At 43.5% G+C, this 12,890-nt stretch overlaps 1 protein-coding gene across 1 annotated transcript in view; it reads left to right on the top strand.

Moving 5' to 3' along the window:
• The window catches only part of znf692 (zinc finger protein 692), a 42,570-nt gene extending 30,379 nt beyond the window's left edge, over positions 1-12,191 (top strand). The window contains exons 9-11 of the mRNA XM_028812198.2: positions 4,340-4,454; positions 7,976-8,075; positions 11,834-12,191. Of these exons, the coding sequence (XP_028668031.1) occupies positions 4,340-4,454; positions 7,976-8,075; positions 11,834-12,080 (462 nt within the window). The 3' untranslated portion in view covers positions 12,081-12,191. The remainder of the gene's footprint in view (positions 1-4,339; positions 4,455-7,975; positions 8,076-11,833) is intronic.
• The last annotated feature ends 699 nt before the right edge of the window (positions 12,192-12,890 follow it).

Here is a 12,890-nt window from a genome sequence, read left to right as displayed (position 1 = left end):
ACGTTTAGCTCTTGGAATGAATGATGAATAAATGATCAGAGCAGGTGCTATTTGGGTCTTAAATGAGCACATAGCTCAGGTGGTAGATACCCGTATGTGGGAAGTTTCATAAAAAGCTCACTGAATATGCAAAATGTGTGACCATTTATAATGGAGAGTAGGGATGCACCGATACCGATACCAGTATCTGGTATCGGCCTCGATACCACATTTTCTAAAGTACTCGTACTCGTTAAAAGTCCCCCGATACCGGGGACCGATACCACGGTCTGAGAAATGTCTATGTTTGAGCGGCGTGTAAGGGGTTAATCACAGGCACCGAGTGCCAAGCCCCGGCTGCAGCTCAGAGCGGGAAGAAGGCGAGGCGAGACATGTCAGCCATGTGGAACTATTTCAAAGTGAATGAAGACGACAAAACAAAGGCGGACTGCAAATTGTGCTCAGCGAAATTGTCCAGAGGAGGCTCAAAAGGTAGCGCATTTAACACAAGTAATTTAATCAAGCACCTAAAATCCCAACACGACAACGAGTACAAAGAGTTTACCCAAGCTTCTAAACCAACACAACCCACGCTGCAGCAAACTCTTGCAAGACGAGAGAAAATGTCCAGAGACAATCCACGTGCTGTGAAAATAACACAGGCAATTATCGAGTACATTGCATTGAGTGACCAGCCACTCTCGGAGGTAGAAAATGTGGGATTCCTGCGTCTCCTCCATGTTCTGGAGCCCAGATATGATGTCCCAAGCCGCTACATGACTGACACGGAGCTGCCTAAACTACACGACTCTGTGAAAAAACATATCCACAGCCTACTGCAAGCCTCCTCTGCGTTTAGTTTCACCACGGATATTTGGACAAGCAGTGTTAGCCCCATGTCGCTAATTAGCCTAACCTCCCAGTGGATAGATGAGAGTTTCACGCCGCAACGAGCCATATTACATGCGAAACAATTCCGCGGCTCGCACACCAGCCAGGCTATAGCGCATGTGTTTGAGGAAATGCTCCAGACATGGGGTATACCTAATCATGTTTTTATTAAGTACTCGGTATCAGCGAGTACTGAAATGCAAGTACTCGTACTCGTACTCGTTTTCCAAAAAAGTGGTATCGGTGCATCCCTAATTGAGAGGAACCATCTAGAAGCTAGAAGCCTTGCACTTCACCGAACTGGGGGCACAGTCATCAGTATCCCTTGCTGAAGAACTGGATGATGATTGGGCTGCTCCATGGGCTTCTTCTTCTTGGATATGTACTGTATGTATAAGTGATTAATACTACTTTATATATTGGGAGGGAAAGCAGCATTTTAAAGCCAGTTAAATATACGAGGGTGAGTCGAAAATGATCCACACTCCGGTTATATTAAAACGTGTATTGGCAACACCGTCTTATCAGCGCTTTCTTTCCATACGAGGTCCCTGTCTCCCTAATCTCTGTTGTGCAGGTTACGTCAGATCATTTGTAACACCGGTGCGAGAAAAAATGGCTGCTCCACTTGTGATTTACACAAAAGAAGATCAACATGTGGTGGTTCGTTTTTTTGTGGTCTGATGGTGTGCCTGGCGCTCACTGAAGAGCTAAAGCCTAAAGCTCAAAGGACTGTTATCCAAGGGCATTGTGTTCTTGCATGACAAAGCATGTCCGCACACCGCTGCCAACACTATTGACACTCAGCAAAAACTTCGTTTTGAGTTGTTACAGCATCCTCCCTATAGGCCTGATCTCGCCCCATTGGACTATCACATGTTTGGTCCCCCGAAAGAAGTCCTACGAGGACGAAGATTCACGTATAATGAAGACAGAGGTGTATCCATGGCTCGCAGCTTGTTGACAGATGGACAAAGTGTATTGAAAAGCAGGGAGATTAAGTCAAAACAATGATGTTTTTGTCTTTCTTGAAAGTTGATTAAAATAAATTCTACAGCCGGAGTGTGGATCATTTTTGACTCACCCTCGCATACAGTTAGGTCCATAAATATTTGGACAGAGAACACTTTTTTCTCATTTTAGTTCTGTACATTACCACAATGAATTTTAAATGAAACAACTCCGATGCAGTTGAAGTGCAGACTTTCAGCTTTAATTCAGTGGGGTGAACAAAACGATTGCATAAAAATGTGAGGCAACTAAAGCATTTTTTTAACACAATCCCTTCATTTCAGGGGCTCAAAAGTAATTGGACAAATTAAATAACTGGAAATCAAATGTTCATTTCTAATACTTGGTTGAAAACCCTTTGCTGGCAATGACAGCCTGAAGTCTTGAACTCCTGGACATCACCAGATGTTGGGTTTCCTCCTTTTTAATGCTCTGCCAGGCCTTTACTGCAGCGGCTTTCAGTTGCTGTTTGTTTGTGGGCCTTTCTGTCTGAAGTTTAGTCTTCAACAAGTGAACTGCCTGCTCAGTTGGGTTAAGATCAGGTGACTGACTTGGCCATTCAAGAAGTTTCCACTTCTTTGCTTTAATAAACTCCTGGGTTGCTTTGGCTGTATGTTTTGGGTCATTGTCCATCTGTATCATGAAACGCCGCCCAATCAATTTGACTGCACTTAGTTGGATTTGAGCAGACAGGATGTCTCTGAACACCTCAGAATTCATTCGGCTGCTTCTGTCCTGTGTCACATCATCAATAAACACTAGTGTCCCAGTGCCACTGGCAGCCATGCACGCCGAAGCCATCACACTGCCTCCCTCCACCGTGATTTACAGATGATGTGCTATGCTTTGGATAATGAGCTGTTCCACGCCTTCTCCATACTTTTCTCTTGCCATCATTCTGGTAGAGGTTGATCTTGGTTTCATCTGTCCAAAGAATGTTTTTCCAGAACTGTGTTGGCTTTTTTAGATGTTCTTTAGCAAAGTCCAATCTAGCCTTTCTATTCTTGAGGCTTATGAGTGGCTTGCACCTTGTAGTGCACCCTCTGTATTTACTTTCATGCAGTCTTCTCTTTATGGTAGACTTGGATATCGATACGCCTACCCCCTGGAGAGTGTTGTTCACTTGGTTGGCTGTTGTGAAGGGGTTTCTCTTCACCATGGAAATGATTCTGCGATCATCCACCACTGTTGTCTTCCGTGGACGTCCAGGTCTTTTTTGCGTTGCTGAGTTCACCAGTGCTTGCTTTCTTTCTCAGGATGTACCAAACTGCAGATTTTGCCACTCATAAAATTGTAGAACGATGTACAGATACACCATCTGCAGCAAGATGTTCTTGCAGGTCTTTGGAGGTGATCTGTGGGTTGTCTGTAACCATTCTCACAATCCTGCGCATATGCCGCTCCTGTATTTTTCTTGGCCTGCCAGACCTGCTGGGTTTAACAGCAACTGTGCCTGTGGCCTTCCATTTCCTGATTCCATTCCTTACAGTTGAAACTGGCAGTTTAAACCTCTGAGATGGCTTTTTGTAGCCTTTTACTAAACCATGAGACTGAACAGTCTTTGTTCTCAGATCTTTGGAGAGTTGCTTTGAGGATCCCATGGTGTCACTCTTCAGAGGAGAGTCAAAGGGAAGCACAACTTGTAATTGACCACCTTAAATACCTTTATATCTCATGACTGGACACATCTGTCTATGAAGTTCAAGGCTTAGCGAGCTCATCCAACCAATTTGGTGTTACAAGTAATCAGCATTGAGCAGTGACAGGCATTCAAATCAGCAAAATTGCAAGGGGACCCACATTTGTGCACAGCCACTTTTTCACATTTGATTTCATTTCATACAACTAAATACTGTGTCACTAAAAATCTTTGTTCGGAAAACACCGCAGTACTCAGATGTTCCTAGGAAATGAAAGACAAACCACTGTTATTTTTTTTTGTTGAAAGGAGTGTCAATTATTATGCAGGCTGAGAGGGGCTCCCAAACTTTTTCATATGACTGTATGTGCTAAATCTGGCTCTGTGTCATCTGTGCATGTGAGTAGAAAAAGACAGATTTATAAAATGTATTTGCACAGATCACAGTGGCATATTAAACTTGTACACTTATTACATGTGCCTAGCCAGGCACCAGAGAGTCTGTATATTGGTTACTAGGACTGTGCACTGTGGGAAACTCTTCCTATAAGATAAATAAAAGCCTTGTGTTTGTCAACTTGTATCTGAGCGTTTTGTGTCCGGTGTTTGGGGAGGTGCAGCGCCCCCTGTTGGCCACAGTTGCTACAATGTTTTACATATAATTATTCTGTAGAAAGGGTCTCTCATGTTTATAGCTACACAGACTGGAGCCATAATGCTGTTCTGTCGTCACTGTGCTAGTTTGATGAACCCGATTTCATCTTATCCTGTACGTCGAGCGTTCTTACTGACAGCACCCTTTCTTTTTCCTCCTAACAGCATCATATGAAGTACCAGCATTTCCAACAGAAGACGTTTACCTGTTCACATGCATCCTGTGGCAAATCATTTAACTTCAAGAAGCATCTGAAAGAACATGAGAAGTTGCACAGTGGTGGGTGTCTCTTGTCTCTCTTTGGCTTCAAACATATGACTTCATGTTAATGACATTTTTGGCACTGGTGGCTTAGAACGCTGGACTAGGAACCTCTGCCCCCATCCCAGGGGAATTCCCGGTCCATCCTTAGCTTTATTCTCTCCTCTGAGTTGCATTTAAATGGTAGTCAGTTGAGGCGAACAGCATCGTGCAGGTGACCAGTCTTTCTTATTGAGCGGTACATCAAAGTGTAACATTAATACAGGTGCTGGTCATAAAATTAGAATATCATGACAAAGTTGATTTGTTTCAGTAATTCCATTCAAAAAGTGAAACTTGTATATTAGATTCATTCATTACACACATACTGATGTATTTCAGATGTTTATTTCTTTTAATGTTGATGATTATAACTGACAACTAATGAAAGTCCCAAATTCAGTATCTCGGAAAATTAGAATATTGTGAAAAGGTTCAATATTGAAGACACCTGGTGCCACACTCTAATCAGCTAATTAACTCCAAACACCTGCAAAAGCCTTTAAATGGTCTCTCAGTCGAGTTCTGTAGGCTACACAATCATGGGGAAGACTGCTGACGTGACAGTTGTCCAAAGACGACCATTGACACCTTGCACAAGGAGGGCAAGACACAAAAGGTCATTGCTAAAGAGGCTGGCTGTCCACAGAGCTCTGTGTCCAAGCACATTAATAGAGAGGCGAAGGGAAGGACAAGATGTGGTAGAAAAAAGTGTACAAGCAATAGGGATAAGCGCACCCTGGAGAGGATTGTGAAACAAAACCCATTCAAAAATGTGGGGGAGATTCAGAAAGAGTGGACTGCAGCTGGAGTCAGTGCTTCAAGAACCACCAGGCACAGACGTATGCAAGACATGGGTTTCAGCTGTCGCATTCCTTGTGTCAAGCCACTCTTGAACAAGAGACAGCGTCAGAAGCGTCTCGCCTTTGGACTGCTGCTGAGTGGTCCAAAGTTATGTTCTCTGATGAAAGTAAATTTTGCATTTCCTTTGGAAATCAAGGTCCCAGAGTCTGGAGGAAGAGAGGATAGGCACAGAATCCACGTTGCGTGAGGTCCAGTGTAAAGTTTCCACAGTCAGTGATGGTTTGGGGTGCCATGTCATCTGCTGGTGTTGGTCCATTGTGTTTTCTGAGGTTTTCAGGAAGTTTTAGAGCACTTCATGCTTCCTGCTGCTGACGAACTTTATGGAGATGCAGATTTCATTTTCCAACAGGACCTGGCACCTGCACACAGTGCCAAAGCTACCAGTACCTGGTTTAAGGACCATGGTATCCCTGTTCTTGATTGGTCAGCAAACTCGCCTGACCTTAACTCCATAGAAAATCTATGGGGTATTGTAAAGAGGAAGATGCAATATGCCAGACCCAACAATTCAGAAGAGCTGAAGGCCACTATCAGAGCAACATGGGCTCTCATAACACCTGAGTAGTGCCACAGACTGATCGACTCCATGCCACTCCGCATTGCTGCAGTAATCCAGGCCAAAGGAGCCCCAACTAAATATTGAGTGCTGTACCTGCTCATACTTTTCATGTTCATACCTTTCAGTTGGCCAACATTTCTAAAAATCCTTTTTTTGCATTGGTCTTAATTGATGTTCTAATTTTCCGAGATACTGAATTTGGGACTTTCATTAGTTGTCAGTTATAATCATCAACATTAAAAGAAATAAACATTTGAAATACATCAGTCTGTGTGTAATGAATAAATCTAATATACAAGTTTCACTTTTTGAATGGAATTACTGAAATAAATCAACTTTGTCGTGATATTCTAATTTTACGACCAGCACCTGTAGATGGAACTGAAGTGCCAGTGTGCTTTAAAAAGACTCAGAAATGCCGTACATCTGTTTCGAGTTGAGCTGGCAGACTGAAATCAGAAGTAGTGCAAGAAGGTGTCTAATTTCACAACAGTGCAATGAAAGAAAGAGCATCTGATCTGTTACAATGGAAACTTGTGGCTACTGTAGCTCTGTGGCAGTGATGTGTGGGCTTGGAGGAGGGGCTGTGGCCACCACCAGGATGGCATTAAACAGGGCAAGTTCTCATTAGAAAGCCTCCAGGACACAAAGAGATAGAGCCACACTGGAAGAATTAGTGGTCCATGGTCCAGCAGATGGTAGCACAGCAGCCACTAAGGGGTGGTATGGTGATGTAGGTATCCTAAAGGGGAAATAGTCGAGGGCACTTACATATAGAAGAGAAAGTGGCAGCTGGGGTGGATGTGTGTGGTAGTTCCAGGGTGCCAGGCGACAGGCAATCCAGAAGCTGGTAAGGATGGAGAGAGAGAGAGAGAAAGAGCAAAACCAGAGAGCGAATGCCTGAAGTATTGATACTTCCTGGCCTGAAGTGGGCACACAGTCCCAGATAGGAATATATGAGACCGTGCTATCTGTCTGAGTGGGCAGACAGCAGAGGACCCATCTAATGCCTTAATGGTTACGGGGACACTGGGAACAGCTAAAGAGAGTTTTCATTTGATGCTCATTGCAGAAAAACGTGAGGCTGCAGGTTTGTTTTAAAGCTACCTCCCGGCCAGAAGGTAGTGGAAACGAGATAGGAAAACACTTCACTGATATGAAAGAAAGAGAAGCCATAATTTACAGTGAGAGCAAACAAACACAGGAAGTGGAGCGATGCTTCTGTGATATTTTAGGATGGGCAACCTGTGTCTAGATAGGCCCAGAAGAGCAGTAGGTGTGATGTTTTAGTGTATTTTTTTTCTGTGCTCATCCATCCCTTTCCACAGGGATGTTTGGGGCTGGCCAGTACTTGGATGGGAGACCATTTAGAAATAGCTTGGGTTGTTGCTGGAAGAGGTGTTGGCGAGGCCAGTAGGGGGCGCTGACCCTGTGGTCTTTGTGACTTTTCCCAATGCCCCAGAGCAGTGATGGGGACACTGTGTTGTAAAAATGATGCCTTGACTCTCTGTGGTCATTAAAGATTACTGGGCATCCTTTGAGATGTCCTGCCTAACTTGAACCTCACAGCCTGAGCCCCCCTAATCATCCCCTGTCTCTCATTGGCTAGCGATCTCTCTCATTCCTTCATCACCTGATAGCTAATGTGCGGTGAGTGTACTGGTGCAAGAATGGCTGCTGTTGCATTGTCTAGGAGGATGCTGCACATTGATGGTGGTTGAAGTGGCTCCCCACTATCTACGTAAAGAGCTTTGAGTTGGTTAGAAAAGCGCTATGTAAATGTCATTAGATTTTTATTTATATTCATCACTGTCATATCTGGCTTGTTTGTGGGATTGCCAGATTTAACTTTTGTCATTGTTCATTTTGTACTTATCCTCGCCTCAACCTTTACGCTTTTAGAATTAGCCTGCGGTCAGTTAGTAGTCCCTCGTACGTGTCTAACGTCCATTCATCCATTTTTGAACCTGCTCAACTTAATTCTTTGTTAGATGATAAATCTGCAATTTGTAATGTATTGCACTGGAGCTTTTCTTGACTCTTCACTTTACTGCTATTCTCTTTTTTTTCCTAACAGACAAACGTGATTATATTTGTGAATTCTGTGCCCGAGCTTTCCGGACAAGCAGCAATTTGATAATTCATCGAAGAATCCATACAGGAGAGAAGCCATTGCAGTAAGTTTTAAGAAATGTCTGTGAGATATCAAAGTAGGAGAGCCTCTGTAATTCAACATCTCAAGTTTATTGTTTGGGCCATCAGAGTCCGCCTTTAGAGCTGAGGCCTCACAACACTTGCCTCATGTTGAATGATGGCAACTACAGACTCCGAAGGGTAGGAGCAAGCTGAGGTATCTTATGAGGCCCTGAAACCCACCTGAGGAATCACAAACACCTGAGATGCCAATTGGCCCAAACATTATGGTGCCCTGAAATAGGGGGACCCTGTAGAAAAACTGTTTGTGTGACCAAAATGTATGCAAATCCCCTTAAATCGTGATGTCTGAATTGTAATTTTAAACTGTGGAGCAGAGAAGGATATCAAGGAAAAATGTGTCTCATAAACATCATGGAGGGCACCATATATACACACACACTCTGGTCTAACTTACAAACACACGGCTGCTGAAAACAACAAATCAGTGTTCACAACAGCAAACGCAGTGAAGCACGTGATGCTCTTCCAGAGTCTGAGCTCCAGTGCCACTCATAACAGCAAGTCAACGTGTGCTGGATATTCTGAAATTTAGCTCAGGGCGAAATGCAAAAGTTCGTATTTTTCTTTGAAATTCTCTCATTGACAAGACTGCATACATTGACTCCTCCTTTCTGCCTTCTGTTGATCTTGTACATGGCACTTGTATAAAAGAGTGAAGATGACTATGGTTTCTTCTCGAGTTTCATGGTCTCTTTCTGTCTCCTGCAGCTTTAATGGTGGTTTTTAATTCTTCTTGCAAGTTTAGATAACATGCTTGACCTGTTACAAGATAACAACTCGTACTGTGCCTATAAAAAGTATTCACCCCCCTTGAAAGTTTTCACATATTATTAGAAAACTCTGAATCACAGTGATTTCCATTTGTGCCTTTTGACGGCAAGCAACAACTTTCTCTCACAGATGGCAATGACTGCTTTGGTTAAAATATGTGCATATTAAATTCTTAAAATTCCCTCGGGATTAATAAAGTATCTATCTATCTATCTATCTATCTATCTATCTATCTATCTATCTATCTATCTATCTATCTATCTATCTATCTATCCATTTTCCAACCCGCTGAATCCGAACACAGGGTCACGGGGGTCCGCTGGAGCCAATCCCAGCCAACACAGGGCACAAGGCAGGAAACAATCCTGGGCAGGGTGCCAACCCACCGCAATCTATCTATCTATCTATCTATCTATCTATCTATCTATCTATCTATCTATCTATCTATCTATCTATCTATCTATCTATCTATCTATCTATCTATTATATAGTGCCTTTCCTATCTATCTATCTATCTATCTATCTATCTATCTATCTATCTATCTATCTATCTATCTATCTATCTATCTATCTATCTATCTATTATATAGTGCCTTTCCTATCTATCTATCTATCTATCTATCTATCTATCTATCTATCTATCTATCTATCTATCTATCTATCTATCTATCTATCTATCTAGCTACTTTTATCATGTCATACTTAAAAACATATTTACCAAATGATTGATTGCTTGTCACTTCTTCTTCTTTATTCGGCTATCTATCTAATGCAATCTCGCCTCTCTGACTTTGTCACCCAACCATCCAACTTGAGCTGACCCTCTAATGTCCTCATGTCTTATCCTGTTCATCCTCGTCACACTCAATGCACATCCTAGCATCTTTAACTCTGCCACCTCCAGCTCTGTCTCCTGCTTTCTGGTCAGTGCCACCGTCTCCAGCCCATATAACATAGCTGGTCTCACTACAGTCCTGTAGACCTTCCCTTTCACTCTTGCTGATACCCGTCTGTCACAAATCACTCCTGTCACTCTTCTCCACCCATTCCACCATGCCTGCACTCTCTTTTTCACCTCTCTTCCATAATCCCCATTACTCTGTACTGTTGATCCCAAGTATTGCTTTTCACTATGGCACACAATTCTCATGTCAGTTTGAAATGCAATACAAAAGCGCATTGGATTTGAATTCATGTTCACAGATAGCATATCATAGCTGAAAGGAAAGCAGACATATTGCATTTCGCTTAGCGACAGCTCCGTGCATTTTGCATTTCGATTCAAGGCCACACTTTACAATTGTCAAAACTAAAAGTAATTAAATGACCAATCTGTGTCAAAAGGTGGGGCAAGGGGCATCAGACACTTCCCACTTGGATGAACTGCCACCTTCAGGTCTCCCCACAGACGTTCTTTGTGTTAAGTTTTGGGTTTCGGCTGGGCCACTCAAGGTTCATCTCCAAGACTTGTCGTAAAGCCACTCACTCCAGCATTGCCTTGGCAGTGTGCTGTGGGTCATTGTCATGCTGAAAGGTGAACTGTCTGCCCAGTTTGAAGTTGTGTATGCCCCACTGGAAGGTTTTCTTCAACGACTGCTTCGTTCATCCTTTCTGACCAGTTTCCCTGTTCCTGCCAATGAGAAACACCCTCATAGCATGATGCTGCGACCACGACACTTCACTGTAGGGATAGTATTAGACAGGTGACGGGCAGTGCCCGCTCTCTGTCCAACATAGTGCTTGGAGTTCTGTCCAGTTTTTGTCTTATCAGACCCAAGAACCTTTTACGTCCTGCATTCAGAGTCCTTTAAATACTCTTTGGCAGACTCCATCTTGGCTACTGAAGAGTGTCTTCCCCCTAATTGATGGATGTCTACTGAGATGGTCATCCTTCCAACAGGTTCTGCCATCTTAGCAGGGACCTTCTGAAGCTCTATTAGTGTGACCATTGGTTTCTCGGTCACTTCCATGACCAAGGTTCTTCTTGCCCAGTTACTCCGCTAGACCAGATGGCCAACTCTAGGAAGAGTCCTGGTGGTCCCAAGTGTCTTCTCTCTCATGAGGCCACTGTGCTGATGGGATCACTCAAAAGCTTTAGAAAATGGTTTTATAACCCTGCCCTGATTTGATTGTGGAGGTCTACAGAGAGTCCCTTGAACTTCATTACTTCATGCTGTGTTAATTGTGGGACCTTCTATACACAAGTGTGCGCATTTCTAAACGGCGTCCAAGCAATTCAGTTTGAAAGATGTGGGCTCCAATCAGGTTCTAGAAACATCTCGAGGAGAATTAAAAGCAAACAGAATGCACCTGAGTACAATTTGGAGGGTCACAGTAAAGGGTCTGAAAACTTCTAGAGACTTCAGTTTTTGATTTTTTACAAAATTTTCTGAAAGCAAGTGTTCACTTTGACATTGTGGGTTATTGTATGCAGACCGTTGGGCAACAATGGCGAATGTACCCATTTAAAATTCAAGTCAACAAGATAATAAAGTGCACAGCTAGTGAAGGAATCCATTGTTAAGTATGGTGACGGTGACAGCAATGCGCCTTTTTGTGGTTATGAAAAACTGATGCCACTTTGAAGGGCGGATGAAGTGAGATGAGAGGTGGACGTAAGATGCCTTTACGGGTCCTGTTCCGCGTCCTGGTCTTGGTGGCTGAGAGTTTTTCTATAATAGTGCCATAAATAAAAATTAATAATGCAACTGGTTGCACACATTTTTACATTTGGAACACAAGCGGGTTAAATGACTGGAGTGTGAGTTGCAGACAGGAATTGAACTGGCAGCCATTTGCTTTCTAGGCCTGCCGTTGCCCACTAAAGCACATTGCCCACCAGAGACCCAAGCTCATCTCGAGCACCACGAGGATTTCCGTCATCCATATTTGTAGAAGGCGGTCTGTGCCCACTCACCCAATCCTTCTCTGTCCTTCTTCCCCACAGGTGTGAGGTGTGTGGTTTCACCTGCCGGCAGAAGGCCTCCTTGAACTGGCACATGCGAAAGCATGATGCCGAAGCGGGCTACCAGTTTGCGTGTGAGCTCTGTGGCAAAAAGTTTGAGAAGCGTGATAACGTCGCTGCCCACAAGAGCAAGAGCCACCCGGAGCCTTCGTGTTCCTTCCCGGGAGAGACGATGACGGCGGCACACCCAGATGGCATGGAGGACGCCGTGCGAGAGCCCCTGGGCTGATGGTGCCCTCTCCCTCTCTCTGTCTCACACATAACAGTGACTGCTTTGATTGATACGTGTATATGTATATATGTCTGTATATTTTTATAAATAATAAATGTTAAAGCTGTATATATGGATTCCTAGACAATATGATAGGATCTCACAGATGTGAGATTCATCACTGCCTGATTGGAGAGGCGGCATTGGCCTGTTAGGATTTGTGCCACCATCTTGTGCTTCAATAAACTTGCAGGCCATTGATCCGTTGTGGCTCTCCAAAGCAGACCCTGTCCCCAAAAAGTCCCCCAGTCCACTCCATGTAACTCCTTCAGGGCTGACATCGATTTCTGTCGACATTCAGGGGTAGAAGACGATAATCAGCTGTAAACTACGACAAGATGTTTTAGATAGATAGATAGATAGATAGATAGATAGATAGATAGATAGATAGATAGATAGATAGATAGATAGATAGATAGATAGATACTTTATTAATCCCAAGGGGAAAGTCACATACTCCAGCAGCAGCATACTGATAAAGAACAATATTAAATTAAAGAGTGATAACAATGCAGGTATACAGACAATAACTTTGTATAATGTTAACATTTACCCCCCCAGTGGAATTGAAGAGTCGCATAGTTTGGGGGAGGAACGATCTCCTCAGTCTGTCAGTGGAGCAGGACGGTGACAGCAGTCTGTCGCTGAAGCTGCTCCTCTGTCTGGAGATGATCCTGTTTAGTGGATGCAGTGGATTCTCCATGATTGACAGGAGTCTGCTCAGCACCCGTTGCTCTGCCACAGATGTCAAACTGTCCAGCTCCGTGC

The sequence above is a fragment of the Erpetoichthys calabaricus genome, chromosome 10, assembly GCF_900747795.2.
Source record: "Erpetoichthys calabaricus chromosome 10, fErpCal1.3, whole genome shotgun sequence".
NCBI lineage: Eukaryota > Metazoa > Chordata > Cladistia > Polypteriformes > Polypteridae > Erpetoichthys > Erpetoichthys calabaricus.
Note: the sequence above shows the minus strand (reverse complement) of the source record. Positions and strands in the feature narration are given on the sequence as shown.